The sequence below is a fragment of the Globicephala melas genome, chromosome 1, assembly GCF_963455315.2.
Source record: "Globicephala melas chromosome 1, mGloMel1.2, whole genome shotgun sequence".
Taxonomy (NCBI): domain Eukaryota; kingdom Metazoa; phylum Chordata; class Mammalia; order Artiodactyla; family Delphinidae; genus Globicephala; species Globicephala melas.
In genome coordinates, this window is record NC_083314.1 from 114,628,936 (window position 1) to 114,647,679 (window position 18,744).

At 36.0% G+C, this 18,744-nt stretch overlaps 1 protein-coding gene across 3 annotated transcripts in view; it reads left to right on the forward strand.

Moving 5' to 3' along the window:
* The window catches only part of TTLL7 (tubulin tyrosine ligase like 7), a 97,980-nt gene that overhangs the window by 15,813 nt on the left and 63,423 nt on the right, over positions 1–18,744 (forward strand). For 2 of the 3 annotated variants that reach the window (XM_030866049.3, XM_030866050.3), the window contains 3 exons: positions 1,330–1,494; positions 6,365–6,523; positions 17,241–17,335. In XM_030866049.3, the coding sequence (XP_030721909.1) occupies positions 1,330–1,494; positions 6,365–6,523; positions 17,241–17,335 (419 nt within the window). The remainder of the gene's footprint in view (positions 1–1,329; positions 1,495–6,364; positions 6,524–17,240; positions 17,336–18,744) is intronic. The other variant, XM_060303554.2, reaches the window with a different exon arrangement.

Sequence of the window (18,744 nt, forward strand, 5' to 3'; positions counted from 1 at the left end):
CCAAATGGAGAGCTCCTCAAAAAATTATTTTCCAAACAAAAATAATTTCTCTTTTGGAAACTAAGAAATGTTATAGTTTGATTAATTTCCTTTTTTCTTTAAATCAAGCACTTAAAATTAGACAAGTATGAGTTATGCTCTTTCTTTTAAATATCACTTAAAGTGATAATTTTCATGAAGGTAGGGACTATGTCTGCCTTATTAATCTTTGTGTCCACAGTGCACAGCACACATTCCTGCCAGTGGTGGGTGCTCCTTAAATATTGTTCAATATACAAAAAAAATTCTTAATTACTGGTGGGCATATGGATTAATAAACAACATGTAGCTCATATGATCAGTTCTGCATATTTGCTTCAAAGATTTCAATACTGTAGACTTAAGTAACTGCAGTGAAAATAAAATATGATATAAATATCATTGGTTATTAACAAATCAGAATAGTAATGATGTGCTCAAAGTATGTATTCATTGTGATGCAACATTGCTATCTAAAGTGGTTTCTGGGAATAGGATCATGAGGGTGGGATTTACAGACCTCATGAATGTTTATGATAGATTGATAAGGAGCTATTAATGTATATTAATTGACAATTATGAGAAATTTTAAATTTTGTATTCTTTTTCAAGTTTATTTGAGGATAACACTGTCAACAAACATAAGAATATAGAGGGACTAAGACCTAAGAACTCGAGTATGGAGCGCTATAAATTTGCTGTTAATCATTTAGACATTTGTACAGCATCGTGTGGTGCTTCTGTCTCCTGACTCTGAGTGCACTCTGTCTTGTTAACAAGTTACAGTGATCTTCCAGTCAGGATGGGAGGGCAGAGGTTGAGGTTGGTATCCTACCTCTAGGTTTCTGCTACTTACTTGAGCTTTTACTTTTAAATCTTTGTTTGAGAAGATATAGAATACTCTCTCAGAAAATTCCTTTCCCAAAACAAGTTAGGATGAAAATTTTAGAAAAACATTAAAAACAAACCAAGAAAAACAGACTTCAAAGTTACAGCATTTTTCTTGCTTAGCAATATGTAGTTTCACATTTTCATTTAATTACTCTATATATTCTTATTATTTTCATACTTTCTATGGTAGATATCTTTTCAATAATATACAAAGTAACTTTGAAGGTGACTACTTTCACAACCTTTTTTAGAAAAATGTGCCATTGCATTTTGAAAATTACCTTTATAATCATTAAATTATGAATATGTATATTTTAAACTTTAAAATTGGCTTTCCTCTTTGGATGCTTTCTTTTCTGTGAAACGTCATGGTTCTAGAGTCTCATAGGTGATAACAACTTTGGTTCTGACTTGTTACAGACCCAGTTATACATGCATCTGACAAACTACTCTGTGAACAAGCACAATGAGCATTTTGAAAGGGATGAAACTGAAAACAAAGGCAGCAAACGTTCCATCAGATGGTTTACAGAATTTCTACAAGCAAATCAACATGATGTTGCTAAGTTTTGGAGTGATATTTCAGTAAGATTATACCATTTCACAATTTTAGCTGTCTTTCCTCATATTAATTGAAAGGATCATCAACCATTTTAAATAAAAAACGGATTACATTAGATTGGGCAGATAAAGTGTGCTTTTATGAAGAAAGTGAAATTTGTCATGGACCTTAATAGATAAGTAGTACTTTTACTGCTAGGATCGGAAAGAGGGAATGCTAAGCGGAGGCAAAAGCATGAGTAAAGGCATGGAGGTATGAAAATAGTTCAAAGTGGCCCAGATTGGTGCATGTCGTATTTGTGGGAGATACATGAAGACTTAATGGCTGGAAAGATATGTGGAGCCAAGTTTTAGGTCTGGAAATCAAGGCTTCACTTGGTAGGCAGTAAGGATTCATTCAGTTTTTAAGGGAGGATATTAATAAGGCCAAAGACCATGCATGCATTTGAAAGATAAATCTGACAATGGGTATAGGATGGGTTAGAGTGAAGACCAGAAGTAGGTAGAGGAGGGCATTTGGGAGTAGTTTCAGGGAAAAGAATGGCCTGAATTGAACCACAATAAAAGAGGTGACAATGAAGTAGACCTTGAGATTAACTGAATGTTTAGAATGGGGAGGGGGGAAGAAGTATTCAGATATTCTTCTGCAGTTTTGAGGAATAATTATAAGGAGAATGGGTGTGGCCTTATTTGAAATAGAATAGGAAGGAGTTTATTTTGAGAAGATGTAGAGCTTAGTTTTGCAGATGAGAGAAAAGAGTTCTATTCACTTATTTGCTAGTTCATTTGTTCATTTATTCAGTAAACATTTATTGAACCCATAATATAAGCCTGTCCCTGGCTGATAATTTGAGGATTTATAAGATACAGCTCCAAGCCTCAAAAAACTCAAGAGTTTGGTAGGAAACACTTGCACATAAATTGTTAATGAAATGCAATGTAGCAAGTACAAAAACAGAGGCATACATTGGCTTCTGTGGGGTTGTAGAGGAAGACCACATGTAGTAGCTTTGAGTGGATGGGCATAGCAGGACTTCCTGGAGGCATTGACACCTGAACTCAGTTTTTTAAAAGTCCATGAGGCTATGATGAATTCTACTTTTGATATGTTAAACTTGAAATGCTCTCTCAGGTAGAAAAGTTGAGCAGGCAGTTAAAAGTGTATGTATGAGGTGTAATGGATAATTAAAGCCATGGCAGTAGATGAAATTCCAAATGGTAAGGGTAAAGAGAGAAAAGGAAACATGTATGAGAAGATAACCTTGGTGAAACAGACCCTTTTATTAATCCTAGCAGAAATATTAAAATGGTATTCATAGTTAAGAAGAGTATGTTGAAAATACTTAACATGATTAGGGCTATACAATTTGACTTCTGGGACAAGTAATATATATTTAAATAAAAATATTGTGGAAAATGGATGTGAAAGTTCATTGTTGGTTGAACTTGGTTCTCTTGAGAAAATCAGAGAAAAAATCAGCATCATTATATTTATTCCTTTTCTTAGTGTTTTGTTAGTTTGAATCTTTTTAAAAATCTTATTTTCTGTCTCACAGAATGTAAACCGGAAGATACTTAGGTGTCAGACAAGTAAAAAGGAGTTAAGTAGCCTGGATAGAAGAAAATAGGGCAGGCTGAGAACGGTGGTCATTTGAAGAGCGTAAGCGGTCTAAAGGGGATAGATATCACTCAGCACCAGCCTATTGGTGCCATGTGGTATTTTGGGCCCAGTGTGCCTCATTCTCTAATTTGTCAATAGATGCCCTAAGTCTCCTGATTTATAAATGTTGGCAACAAATTCAAAATTTTTAAAAATTTAGGGGTCCCATCAAATTTTAAAGTTTGTCATTTGGGTTTGGTCAGATTCTCACCAACTTGTTAACTTTCTTTTATGTCTTCCCGAGAGACTACATATTGATACATCCAAACAAGAAATTTGATTCCAACAATGCCGTTTATTTATCTATTTACTTTATCAAGGCCAGTTTTTTGGAAATTCCAAAAAATATTCTAATAATGATAGTTTACTATCATGTGGGTCAGAAACATCAAAGTGGTAAAATTTGCAATTTTGATACAGTAGCTCAATGATGGAAGATCTACTTGGTGATACCTGGATGATTTAATGAATGGGTCATTTGGTGACTAGCTCAGAGAGACCAAGAAAGTTTTAGATGCCCTCTGGTATTCTTTTTCTTTACCAGATTCTTCACTTCTTATGAGTTTGATTGTTCAGGGAAGTCTTTGTGAAAAGGTGCAATCTGTTGGGTTGCCTTGGTGAGGAATGTACGGAGAGAATCAGTCAGAGAGAAAAATGGATATCATTAGCTTTACAGACATTGGTTTTAAGTGGTACTTTCCCCACATAATTGAATTAGGACAAGGTATACAACTAAGACTAATACTAATAAGAGTATGGAAATTAACTCCTCAGAGCTTAAAATATAATTTTCAGATATTACCTGAACATAGCAATTGCCGGCCTATTAAGCTCTGATACACTGCATGATCATTTCTATAAATGGGTAAATTTTGCATCATTCTTGCCTACATTTGTTAAAATGTATATTAATAAATCTATAAGTAACCAATTAATAAATAATAACATTAACTTTTCCAAGTACCTTCCTACAATTATCTTGTCAAACTATCTGCACTTATGTAATTCTTTTAAGAATTGAAATTTGTCATGGACCTTAATAGATAAGTAGTACTTTTTCTTGTTAAGAATTGCATGTACTTACAGATGTCTGTTGAAGGTGAATCAATAGGATAGTATAAAAAGAGAATAAGAGGAGATGAAGAAGGCAATTGTGCAATAAATTTTTATCTTAATAGTTTACTAATTTCATGAATTTAACTTAGAACTTTTTTTCGGTGACTACTTTATTGATGGTAATTTCTCTGAAAAGTAGCTGTCTGCATATGAAAACTAACATTCAGCAATACCTTCTATGAAGAACAGATACATGTGCTTTTGTGCTGGTCAAGAATAAATAAGAAATCAACAGAAAAGCAGGCCATGGAGGTTAAAAATGACTTTAATCACTCATAAGATCATCCTTAATGAATGCTTTTTATATACTTTGGGTACAAATCTACAAAATCATCTTTCAAAGCAATGTTGGAAATTCTCAAAAGCATTAGTGGAATTTGATTTGATTAGTGGAATTTGTATTTGGTTGTATCATTACTGATTTCACATATACCTGCAATCTTGCCTCTGGATTCCTAAAATTGTGCTGTTTTTATGTAGTAAAAACACAGATTTGTAATCCAGAGTCTAAATATTCATTCCCCCTCACTCTGCCCCCCCCATCTCCCCACCTGTCTTGTTTCACATAGACACTTACTAGTCAAGGTTTTAACTTCTTTTTCCTACTCAGGTGATTTCAGTAATATCTCAAGATTTATATAATGTGGACTTTTCTTTTTTATCCTCACATACTGTGGTGCTACCACACATTTGTTATTTTGAATAGAATTTTCTAAGAACAGCCTCTTGTGGCATCTCTGATATCCCCAAATACGTTCTGGGTTGGGATTCTTGGTAACAGCGAGGTTAACTTCATCTTCCATTTCTTTCTCTCATAATAAATACTGCTCCCACCAGGCAGCTGAATGTTTGTGTCTGACCAGTTATATGAGGTGGAATTCCAGAAGAATAATAGAATAAATATAACTACAGTAGTTAAGTTGCTAACCCCTCTTGATGGTTTACTCTGTTCTAGGCACTATGCTAAGAGTTATACATGGAGTCTCATTTTGTCCTTCCATCAGTCTTTTGCAGCAGGTATTATTGCTATTGCCAGTTTACATTTTAGAAAAATGAGACAAAGTTTAAGCAACATGACTGAGGATGCACATCTAACAAGTAGCAAAGCCTGGGATAAAGCCAGAAAGTCAACTTTGGAGCCATTTTCTTAACTGCCATGCTATATTGCCTGTACCTGTAGAATGGGAGTTAAAAAGACAGTATATTCTAAGCAAAAACCAGCAAGACAGCTTTTCCACAATCCATAGCTTGTTCTCAAACTTCGGTAAACCAACTTTTTCTTTTATTAGCATTAGTAACTCACCCTAGTAGTATTATGTGTTCTCACAGAAAATGTTGACAGCTAGTTTGTTAATTGGCAGTACTCTGATTTCAGATAAACCTTATGAACAACAGAATCATCACTGCACAGAGAAACCCAGCTCTCCTAGATTCTGTCCTCTTGACCTTTCAGGCTTTGTCTAAGTGGAGGTTCTATAATGTTGTTTGTGAAATAGTTTTCTCTCCTTGGAAGTTTACTCTCCTTGTCTTCCCTCCCATCCCCTTGCCTTCTGTATGGTTTCTGAGAAGGCAAGCATGTGATCCTACCTTACTTATTTAACAAATACAAGCCGCATTCATAAATTTTTATTTGTTCACAGGTGATCTTGAGCACTTACTAAATGCCAGGCACTATTGTTAAGCACTGGGAATGGGGTTGTAAATAATACAGACAAGGACTCTGTTTTAACAAAAAAAAGAAAAAGATCAGCTTGTCCTATGCTGTGTAGTGACACAGTAATGAATGATGTATGGGTGCCTACTTTTGACTCAGGGGTCAGGGACGGACTCTCTGAGTATCAAGGGGCCAGACATGGGAATATTGGGGGAAGAGTGTTCCAGGAAGAGGGATCAGCTAGTGTGAGAGGCCTAGAGAAGAGGAGCATGGCTGGAGTACAGTGGGCAGGGGGAGAGTTGGGTGAGATGAGGTCAGAGCAGTGGCAGGGGTTAGATGCCACAGAGCTTTGTGAACCTGGCCAGGATGCTAGTTGGTAAGTCCAGGCCTGATTTCCAAGTATGTAAATGAGATACAAAGAAATAAGGCTTTTCATCTTTTTTTTTAAATGACAATCTTTACAGGAATTGGTGGTAAAGACTCTGATTGTAGCAGAACCTCATGTCCTGCATGCATATCGAATGTGCAGACCTGGTCAACCTCCAGGAAGTGAAAGTGTCTGCTTCGAAGTCCTGGGATTTGATATTTTGTTGGATAGAAAACTAAAGCCATGGCTTCTGGAGGTAAGGCATTTCTTTAAGAAGAAAGAGAACTGATCTCTATTCTTTTTTTTTTTTCTTTTTTCTTTTGAATTTTATTTTATTTTTTTTAAACAGCAGATTCTTATTAGTCATCCATTTTATACACATCAGTGTATACATGTCAGTCCCAATCGCCCAATTCAGCACACCACCACGCCCACCCCCCTGTGGCTTTCCCCCCTTGGTTTCCATACGTTTGTTTTCTATATCTGTGTCTCAATTTCTGCCCTGCAAACCAGTTAATCTGTACCATTTTTCTAGTTTCCACATATATGCGTTAATATACGATATTTGTTTTTCTCTTTCTGACTTACTTCACTCTGTATGACAGTTTCTAGATCCATCCACGTCTCAACAAATGACCCAATTTCGTTCCTTTTTATGGCTGAGTAATATTCCATTGTATATATGTACCACATCTTCTTTATCCATTCTTCTGTTGGTGGGCATTTAGGCTGCTTCCATGACCTGGCTATTGTAAATAGTGCTGCAATGAACATTGGGTGCATGTGTCTTTTTGAATTATGGTTTTCTCTGGGTATATGCCCAATAGTGGGAATGCTGGATCATATGGTAATTCTATTTTTAGTTTTTTAAGGAACCTCCATACTGTTCTCCATAGTGGCCGTATCAATTTACATTCCCACCAACAGTGCAAGAGGGTTCCCTTTTCTCCACACCCTCTCCAGCATTTGTTGTTCGTAGATTTTCTGATGATGCCCATTCTAACTGGTGTGAGGTGATACCTCATTGTAGTTTTGCAATTACATTTCTCTAATAATTAGTGATGTTGAGCAGCTTTTCATGTGCCTCTTGGCCATCTGTATGTCTTCTTTGCAGAAATGTCTATTTAGGTCTTCTGCCATTTTTGGATTGGGTTGTTTGTTTTTTTAATATTGAGCTGCATGAGCTCTTTATATATTTTGGAGATTAATCCTTTGTCCATTGATTCATTTGCAAATATTTTCTCCCATTCTGAAGGCTGTGTTTTTGTCTTGTTTATGGTTTCCTTTGCTGTGCAAAAGCTTTGAAGTTTCATTAGGTCCCATTTGTTTATTTTTGGGTTCACTTCCATTTCTTTGGGAGGTGGGTCAAAAAGGATCTTGGTGTGATTGAGGTCATAGAGTGTTCTGCCTATGTTTTCCTCTAAGAGTTTTATAGTGTCCAGTCTTACATTTAGGTCTTTAATCCATTTTGAGTTTATTATTATGTATGGTGTTAGGGAGTGTTCTAATTTCATTCTTTTGCATGTAGCTGTCCAGTTTTCCCAGCACCATTTATTGAAGAGACTGTATTTTCTCCATTATATATCCTTGCCTCCTTTTTCATAGATTAGTTGACCATAGGTGTGTGGGTTTATCTCTGGGCTTTCTGTCTTGTTCCATTGATCTGTGTTTCTGTTTTTGTGCCAGTACCATATTGTCTTGATTACTATAGCTTTGTAGTATAGTCTGAAGTCAGTGAGTCTAGTTCCTCCAGCTCTGTTTTTTTTCCCTCAAGAATGCTTTGGCTATTTGGGGTCTTTTGTTTCTCCATACAAATTTTAACATTTTTTCTTCTAGTTCTGTAAAAAATGCCATTGGTAATTTGATAGGGATTGCATTGAATCTGTACATTGCTTTGGGTAGTATAGTCATTTTCACAATTTTGATTCTTCCAATCCAAGAACATGGTATATCTCTCCATCTGTTGGTATCATCTTTAATTTCTTTCATCAGTGTCTTATAGTTTTCTGCATACAGGTCTTTTGTCTCCCTAGGTAGGTTTATTCCTAGGTATTTTATTGTTTTTGTTGTTTTGGTAAATGGGAGTGTTACTATAATTTCTCTTTCAGATTTTTTATCATTAGTGTATAGGAATGCAAGAGATTTCTGTGCATTAATTTTGTATCCTGCAACTTTACCAAATTCATTGATTAGCTGTAGTAGTTTTCTGGTGGCATCTTTAGGATTCTCTATGTATAGTATCATGTCATCTGCAAACAGTGACAGTTTTACTTCTTCTGTTCCAATTTGGATTCCTTTTATTTCTTTTTCTTCTTTGATTGCCATGGCTAGGACTTCCAAAACTATGTTGAATAATAGTGGTGAGAGTGGACATCCTTGTCTTGTTCCTGATCTTAGAGGAAATGCCTTCATTTTTCACCATTGAGAACGATGTTTGCTGTGGGTTTGTCGTATATGGCCTTTATTATGTTGAGGTAGGTTCCCTCTATGCCCACTTTCTGGAGAGTTTTTATCATAAATGGGTGTTGAATTTTGTCAAAAGCTTTTTCTGCATCTATTGAGATGATCATATTGTTTTTATTATTCAATTTGTTATTTATTATTCAATTTGTTAATATGGTGTATCACATTGATTGATTTGCTTATATTGAAGAATCCTCGCATCCCTGGGATAAATCCCACTTGATCATGTTGTATGATCCTTTTAATGTGTTGTTGGATTCTGATTGCTAGTATTTTGTTGAGGATTTTTGTATCTATATTCATCAGTGATATTGGTCTGTAATTTTCTTTTTTTGTAGTATCTTTGTCTGGTTTTGGTATCAGTGTGATGGTGGCCTAATAGAATGAGTTTGGGACTGTTCCTTGCACTAAAATTTTTTGGAAGAGTTTGAGAAGGATGGGTGTTTGCTCTTCTCTAAATGTTTGATAGAATTCACCTGTGAAGCCTTCTGGTCCTGGACTTTTGTTTGTTGGAAGACTTTTAATCACAGTTTCAATTTCATTACTTGTGATTGGTCTGTTCATATATTCTGTTTCTTCCTCGTTCAGTCTTGGAAGGTTATACCTTTCTAAGAATTTGTCCGTTTCTTCCAGGTTGTCCATTTTATTGGCAAAGAGTTGCTTGTAGTAGTCTCTTAGGATGCTTTGTATTTCTGTGGTGTCTGTTATAACTTCTCCTTTTTCATTTCTGGTTTTATTGATTTGAGTCCTCTCCCTTCTTTTCTTGATGAGTCTGGCTAATGGTTTATCAATTTTGTTTATCTTCTCAAAGAACCAGCTTTTAATTTTACTGATCTTTGCTTTGTTTTCTTTGTTTCTATTTCATTTATTTCTGCTCTCATCTTGATGAGTTCTTTCCTTCTGCTAACTTTGGGTTTTGTTTGTTCTTCTTTCTCTGGTTTCTTTAGGTGTAAGGTTAGATTGTTTATTTGAAATTTTTCTTGTTTCTTGAGGTAGGCTTGTTATAAACTTCCCACTAGAACTGCTTTTGCAGTTCTAGGTTTTGGATCATCGTGTTTCATTGTCTTTTGTCTCTACGTATTTTTTGATTTCCTATTTGATTTCTTACGTGATCTATTGGTTATTTAGTAACGTATTGTTTAGCCTCCATGTGTTTGTGTTTTTTACGGTTTTTTCCCTGTAATTTATTTCTAATCTTATAGCATTGTGGTCAGAAAAGATGCTTGATATGATTTCAATTTTCTTAAATTTTCCGAGGCTTGATTTGTGACCCAAGATGTGATCTATCCTGGAAAATGTTCCATGCGCACTTGAGAAGAAAGTGTAATCTCCTGTTGTTAGATGGAATGTCCTATAAATATCAATTAAATCTATCTGGTCTATTGTGTTATTTATAGCTTGTGTTTTCTTATTTACTTTCATTTTGGATGATCTGTCCATTGGTGTAAGTGAGGTGTTCAAGTTCCCCACTATTACTGTGTTGCGGTCGATTTCTTCTTTTATAGCTGTTAGCAGCTGCCTTATGTATCGAGGTGCTCCTATGTTGGGTGCATATATATTTATAATTCTTATATCTTCTTGGATTGATCCCTTGATCATTATGCAATGTCCTTCCTTGTCTCTTGTAATATTCTTTATTTTAAAGTCTATTTTATCTGATATGATTGTTGCTACTCCAGCTTTCTTTTGATTTCTATTTGCATGGAGTATCTTTTTCCATCCCATCACTTTCAGTCTGTATGTATCCCTAGGTCTGAAGTGGGTCTCTTGTAGATAGCATATATATGGGTCTTGTTTTTGTAACCATTCAGTGAGCCTGTGTCTTTTGGTTGTAGCATTTAATCCATTCATGTTTAAGGTAATTATCGATATGTATGTTCCTGTGAACATTTTCTTAATTGTTTTGGGTTTGTTTTTGTAGGTCCTTTTCTTCTCTTGTGTTTCCCAGTTAGAGAAGTTTCTTTAGCATTTGTTGTAGAGATGGTTTGGTGGTTTTGAATTCTCTTAGATTTTGCTTGTCTGTAAAGCTTTTGATATCTCCATCGAATCCGAATGAGATCCTTGCTGGGTAGACTAATCTTGGTTGTAGGTTTTTACCTTTCATCACTTTAAGTATATCATGCTAATCCCTTCTGGCTTGTAGAGTTTCTGCTTAGAAATCAGCTGTTAACCTTATGGGAGTTCCTTTGTATGTTATTTGTTGTTCCTCCCTTGCTGCTTTCAATAATTTTTCTTTGTTTTTAACTTTGGCTAATTTGATTTTATGTGTCTCGGCATGTTTCTCCTTGGGTTTATCCTCTATGGGATTCTCTGTGCTTCGTGGACTTGGGTGGCTATTTCCTTTCCCTTGTTAGGGAAGTTTTCGACTATAATCTCTTCAAATATTTTCTCTGGTCCTTTCTGTCTCTCTTCTCCTTCTGGGACCCCTACAATGCAAATGTTGTTGTGTTTAATGTTGTCTCAGAGGTCTCTTAGGCTGTCTTCATTTCTTTTCATTCTTTTTTCTTTATTCTGTTCCGCAGCAGTGAATCCCTCCATTCTGTCTTCCAGGTCACTTATCCATTCTTCTGCCTCAGTTATTCTGCTATTGATTCCTTCTAGTGTATTTTTCACTAAAGTTATTGTATTGTTCATCTTTGTTTGTTTGTTCTTTAATTCTTCTAGATCTTTGTTGAACATTTCTTGCCTCTTCTCGATCTTTGCCTCCATTCTTTTTCCGAGGTCCTGGATCATCTTCACTATCATTATTCTGAGTTCTTTTTCTGGAATGTTGTCTATCTCCACTTTATTTAGTTCTTTTTCTGGGGTTTTATCTTGTTCCTTCATCTGGACATAGCCCTCTGCCTTTTCATCTTTTCTGTCTTTCTGTGAATGTGGTTTTTGTTCCACAGGCTGCAGGATTGTAGTTCTTCTTGCTTCTGCTGTCTGCCCTCTGGTTGATGAGGCTTGTGCAAGTTTCCTGATGGGAGGGACTGGTGGTGGGTAGAGCTGACTGTTGCTCTGGTGGGCAGAGCTCAGCAAAACTTTAATCTGCCTGACTGCTGATGGGTGTGGCTGGGTTCCCTCCCTGTTTGTTGTTTGGCCTGAGGCAACCCAACACTGCAGCCTACCTGGGCTCTTTGGTGGGGCTAATGGCAGACTCTGGGAGGGCTCATGCCAAGGAGTACTTCCCAACCTTCTGCTGCCAGTGTCCTTGTTCCCACGGTGAGCCACAGCCACCACCCACCTCTGCAGGAGACCCTCCAACACTAGCAGGTAGGTCTGGTTCAGTCTCCCCTGGGGTCACTGCTCCTTCTCCTGGGTCCCGATATGCACACTACTTTGTGTGTGCCCTCCAAGAGTGGAGTCCCTGTTTCCCTCAGTCCTGTCGAAGTCCTGCAATCAAATCCTGCTAGCCTTCAAAGTCTGATTCTCTAGGAATTCCTCCTCCCATTGGTGGATCCGCAGGTTGGGCAGCCTGACGTGGGGTCAGAACCTTCACTCCAGTGGGTGGACTTCTGTGGCATAAGTGTTCGCCAGTCTGTGAGTCACCCACCAGCAGTTATGGGATTTGATTTTTTTGCGATTGCGCTCCTCCTGCCATCTCATTGTGGCTTCTCCTTTGTCTTTGGATGTGGGGTATCTTTTTTGGTGAGTTGCAGTGTCTTCCTGTTGATGATTGTCCAGCAGCTAGTTGTGATTCTGGTGTTCTCGCAAGAGGGAGTGAGAGCACATCCTTCTACTCTGCCATATTGGTTCAGGGCCCCTGTGATCCCTATTCTTGTGTACTAAAACAAATGTTTCTTACATGTGTACTTGGCACAGTTGTTTCATTAACTGAGCAGACAGAAGACTGAATAGAGTATGTGGGAGGAAGAGAATGAGCATTCGGGGAATAGAACAGTTCCGATAGTGGGTCAGTGTATTTAATCCTACTTTCCCCAAATTAGTACTGGGTGAATTTCTAGGTTAGGCATTTTGCATATACACGTGGATCTGCTTTTACTGATTTGTTGTCTACTCTCTCCACTATTTTCTCAGCCTCACAGCTCTACCACTTCATGACTTCTGGTTGTTGTCTTTCCTCTCCGTGGGTGCCTAGGCTGCAGGACTGTAGTTTCCTGCCTTCAGTGTGTCTCCCCTTCAAACTCTCTAGGAGGAGAGAGGCTCCAATTAGTTCATTAATCAGTAGTTAATACTTCACACCCCAGGTGACATGAATTCTCCTTTAAGGCCATATTACGTGCCTGGGGCTCCCCTCATGTCTAGCCTGTGAACTGTGCCTTTGGGCTTGCTCCCAGACCCTGGTTTGGTCAGAGTCATCATTATTTTTCTTCCATTATAAAAGATCATTTGGAAAATATAGAATAATATAAAGGCAAAATAAAAATAATGTCTAAGATTTCTGTACCTTTTCAGTCATGTTTGTATTTATATTGTATACAGAAGAAACCTTGGAAGTCACACAGTACCACATCCAGCAATTCCCCTAAGCTCCCTGATCATAGAGTATGTGGCTCTGATCATCGAGCTCCATGGTCATAGATCACATGGCCACAGAATACTGTGTTTAGGAAACTTTGTCAGGAAAATAACACCTACCTAAATAGTGTTTACTAGATTAGTTACATTTTAAGGAAAATATTACTATAGAAGATATCATCAACAACTACCTGTCATTTTAAGCTGATTATCTCTTTTTTTGTTAATGATTTAGAAGTTAGAAGTTATATCTGTAATATCAAGGTTTGCAAAAGCAAATTGAATGAGTGATAGGTGAGATCAAGACACTCAAAATATATTTTTAGGAAAGAACACTTTTCCAGTTTGAGGGCTACTGGTTTCATTTGTGTGTGTGTTGAATCTACTATGAGCAAATAATGTGTATTATATTTCCAATCAAATACAGTTCTGTCAGGTATTCAAATTTTGCTCCTGCCTGGGTCCTAGAAATATGATAAATGTGAAGAATTTTGATTATCATTTTGCTTCCTCCGTTCCTTGGATATGAAAGCACTTGACTCTGGACTATGGCCCTTCACCTAAGGCCTAACATTTTCTTCCTTTTATTTTGCTGTTTTCCTCTTCTTACTTTCCTTTCCTGTTTTTACCTGTATTTTTTTTTTTTTTCTGCCCCTGTTGCTTGTCTTTTAGCCTTGATGGAGTGGGAAAGAAGTGAAGGCAGTATGCATGAAGTAGAACTGAAAGGATAGCAAGGAATAATGATTTTATATATATTTTATTTACCTGTTTTTAAAAACACTTGCCTAACTGGAACTTACCATTAGCTTGGTAGATCCGAATTGACTAAATGGTTCTGTATTTTTTAAAGGCTCAGAAATACTATTGTTTACATTCATGTTTCTTTATACTTTATTTTCTCCATCATTTCCAGATCAATAAGAACCATTAAAAAACTCCACAATAACTTCTTTTCATTTTCTATTCATTCTTTCATCATTTTCAGATCAATCATAACCATTTAAAAACTCCACAATAACCAACAGCTGTGGGTAATGAACATTTATTATATCAAAACAGTTTAAAGAATCTTATTTAGATCTTCCTTTGTATTTTCTCCTGGCTGCAATCATAGTACTTCTAATATACATTGGTTAAAAACCTTTTGGCGCCATCAAGTGGAATTAGGTGGAGAGTGCCTCTGAACATGTTAACTTTTAGTTGACTGGAATAATTGCAGGCAATGATTCGTAGTGGCAAATTGCAGAAATTTTCAATCATAGAAAACATTTTTAGGGAAAAACATGGAAATTGAGTGGAGTATAAATATAATGCTAATATTTTAAGTATCCTTGAATTAATTTCAACAAATCATTGGGCCAGATGGTGGAGATAGAAGAAAAATAAGGTTGTCCTGGTCTAGTGGGGACTCAGATATGTGTTTATGCTAGTATTTACAAGTATAAGTAGGGAATAAGGAGCCAGCACAAGCAGAGTGATTAATCTCTCTGTGTACATGTGTAAATTTGAGAGTTAAAAAAATGTCTTTGCAGAAGAGGGAACACCTGAGGAGTATTTAAGGTGGTAGAAAGTGGGGTAGGGGCTGGGGCTGGGAGAAGTTACTGGTCGGAGGAAACAGCACTAATTTAGGAGCACAGAATCTATTATGGAAACTTTTATGTGTGCATGAAATGATTGTGCTTATCTTGATAATAAAACTGTGATTTGGTTGGTTAATAAATAGTATTTATTAATTTAATTTGCTTTCTAATAATTTTCCTTTTTGCACGCATTTACAAGCTGCTGTGCTTTAAGACTCTAACACTTGTGGGTTTTGTTTGTTTTACAGTTGGGTTAGGAAATGAGAACCAAAAGAAGCCGTCCACATTATAGAATAGAACTTGGGCTGGAACCCTAATTTTCAGCGTTTCTTCTGTCAGCCATTTGTGGTTTTTCTTTTATTTTTTTCTTTACCTTTCTCATAAAACTTAAAGAAAAAATCCAAAATGTTAATTGAATTAAGTTTTTCTACCTTTCCATGTATTAGTTTATTTGATGTGTAGGTACATTTCTTGATAGACCAATTTCTCTTGCATGAGAGTAGAGTGAAGAATCTGAAATAGAAAAGAGAGAGGGTCTGAGATTATGTTGTACCAAGACTGTCTACCATCCTGGAGGAGGGATATGCTTGGCAGAATTCCAGACTGCAGTTTTAGAATGAAGCACTGAGGAATTCTATAAAGATAGATAACATTTCAGTAAACCACTTAATCATCAGTTCAAAAATGTTTTTTTTTTTAATAATCCTGTTACATGTAGTAGCAGAACTATCTTTGTTTTTCAAATTCCAGAGATTTGAATCAGTATTGAATGGTTGAAACTTTTTTCATATAAAAATATTACTTTACCCTTTCTCTGTACTTGTAAGAGGAAATACTTGGAGCTTTAAAGTAGTAGATTAATAAACTTCCTTTTTCAAATTTACCTGGAATAAATGGATGTTCTTGCAATTACCAAGCTATTCTATTCCCGTTGAGACCACATCACACAGACAAGAATATGTTCATCACCTTCTATATCAGAAATCAGCAAAGGCATAATATAGTAAGGCATTTCTCTATTGAAAAGAATACAGTTTGCCATAATTCTACACAAGGAATACCAGGTAACTATCAAAATGATGACATGAAAGATTTTCACAATACATTATTAAGAGAAAACCTTGGATTATAAAGTAGTATATTTAGTATAGAGATATATTGGAAGGCAAATGAATATTATAAAATGTATACATAGCAAATATCTGGAGCACCATTTATCAAATGGTTAACAAGACACAAGGTAGTGGAATTGCAGGTGATCTTTCTGTGTTTGTTTGGCTTTTGTTTCTAATTTTTCTGCAGTGATCTTGTGCCACATTTATAATTAGAGGCATTTGTATTCCTGGATGATTTCTTAAGTGTAATGTGGCATTTCCTTCAGCTGCCAGTTGTAAAATGCGTGTTGTCAGTTATCTTGTCTTTTGTGCTGATGGTTTTGTATAAGATGACCCTCCTCTATGAGGAGTAGCATGCATGTTTTTTGAGATAGCCTGTGGAGTTAGTTGGTGGTCATGAAGCAAAGCTGTAGTTTTGAACTCAGCAGTGTTCTCACCAACTGAGTTAATTGAGTAAGTAATTTTCTTAAACATCTGCTATCCCAATTACATTTTCATAACAACAACAACAACAACAATAAAATCCAAAACAACAAAGACAAAAACAAACACTCCAGCTCTTGAAGTGGTAATATATTGTATACTAGATTTCAGGGTATATGTAGTTACTTCTTATTTTTCTTCTTAGTGAAATCTTAGAAATGATGTGGGAAAGAACAACCACAAATGGCTCAGTTATTCCCATGACTCCTTAAACAGTTAGAAAAGCTCATAGAGGTTAGTTTGCAGCTACCTTTAATGATATCCTCTGAGTAATTTCAATGAAATGAAATGAAAATTGATGAATTATTGTCTGACCCAGGAAGAAAGAAATACAATTTATTTTTCAGGCAACAATAGACATATTCATCCAGAAGATCTGAAAGCAGTGAAAAGAGGGCACTGATAATTTCAATATGGGAAATACATACATGAATATAATTATTACTATATTGGTAATATCCCTATTATTTTTTGTTCCATTTTTATTATTGTTATTGTTATTACTGGTCCTCCAACCTTTTTGTCTGGATGAGTCACTTTAACTTCCTAAAGTTAAGACCTAGAGTTCATGGAGTAATAGATTGGAGAGAGTGGAGAGGGAGAAGGCAGATATGCTGACTGAACATCTGAAGCTAAGGCAGCAGAGGGAAGGGGCAGTGATGACAGTCAATTCCTTGCAACTCTTTGACTTAAGGTGTTGGGGAAGGGAGGAGTGGCAATGGTGACTGGGCCATCTACCATATAGTGCTTTGAGATTTATTGTAGAGTCCTTCTACTGGTTGGGGATCCCACATTAAATTAACAAATTTGTACTGCATATTGATTGACCTACCAACATTTGTTTACTTATTGTTTTCTTTGTAAATTTCAGATCAATCGAGCTCCAAGCTTTGGAACTGATCAGAAAATAGACTATGATGTAAAAAGGGGAGTGCTGCTAAATGCACTGAAGCTACTAAATATCAGGTAAAGTGTTTCCTCCATCTTCTGGAATTTTTGTCACCATATTTGGCATAGAACAATCATTTGTAAGTAGAATTGTCTTGTAATTTTAGTATTTTGTATTGTGAATTTCTTGATTCCATTCTTCAAACCCATTTAGTTTTCTTCTTTTTAAATATCTTTTCCTCTTCTCCTGAACTCAGCTTCTCCTTCTCCCCATATTATTTGAACCTACAGTAAATATGCTTAAATTGCATTGTTGGTATAATACAGACTATGGGGTGGAATTGGAGAATACCTTAGGCAACCTTCTGGACTGTTTTCCTCACCTCACAAGAAAAAACTAAAGCACAAAGGTCACTCAGGGAGTTAAAAAACCTCAAAAATGCATTTCCAACCTTTCTGTCCAAAGGTCTTTCCACTGTATCATGCTGCCTGGGTAAACAGAGAAGAAAAGAGAAGCAGTTAAGTGAGAGTTAACCTTCCCATTGAACAGCATTAACAGGATTTCCTTCGTTTTTAAGGCTGAATAATATTCCATCTTATATATACCACATTTTTTATCCATCCATTGCAGAACATTTAGGTTGTTTCCATGTCTTAGATGTTGTGCATAATGCTGCAGTGAACATGGGAATGTGGGTATCTTTAGATCATATACCCGCAGGGTATCTGTTGAATCCTGGTTCAACAGGATCAGTCAAATCCTGATTTCAACTCCTTTAAATATATACCCAGAACTGGGATTGCTGCATCAATAGAATATTATTAGTTTGGTTGAAGCATACATAATCATGAATGTCAAATGTTTGAAATCTTATTATGTGGTAAGCTTTGGCTCATTATGAAAAAAATTGTTAGAAGTTTAACTGAACTGCTTAATGAGGTAGTGAGTTGTCTGCTATTATAAGTGTTCAAATAGCATTTAGGATCACATCTTGGGTCACAAATCAAGCCTCAGTAAATTTAAGAAAATTGAAATCATATCAAGCATCTTTTCTGACCACAACATATGATATTAGAAATGAATTACAGGGGAAAAACAGTAAAAAACACAAACACATGGAGGCTAAACAATACGTTACTAAATAAGCAAGAGATCACATAAGAAATCAAATAGGAAATCGAAAAATACCTAGAGACAAATGACAATGAAAACACGATGATCCAAAACCTATGGGATGCAGCAAAAGCAGTTCTAAGAGTGAAATTTATAGCTATACAAGCCTACCTTAAGAAATAAGAAAAATCTCAAGTAAACAATCTAACCTTACACCTAAAGGAACTAGAGAAAGAAGAACAAACAAAACCCAAAATTAGCAGAGGGAAAGAAATCATAAAGACCAGAGCAGAAATAAATGAAATAGGAACAAAGAAAACAATAGCAAACATCAATAAAACTAAAATCTGGTTCTTTGAGAAGATAAACAAAA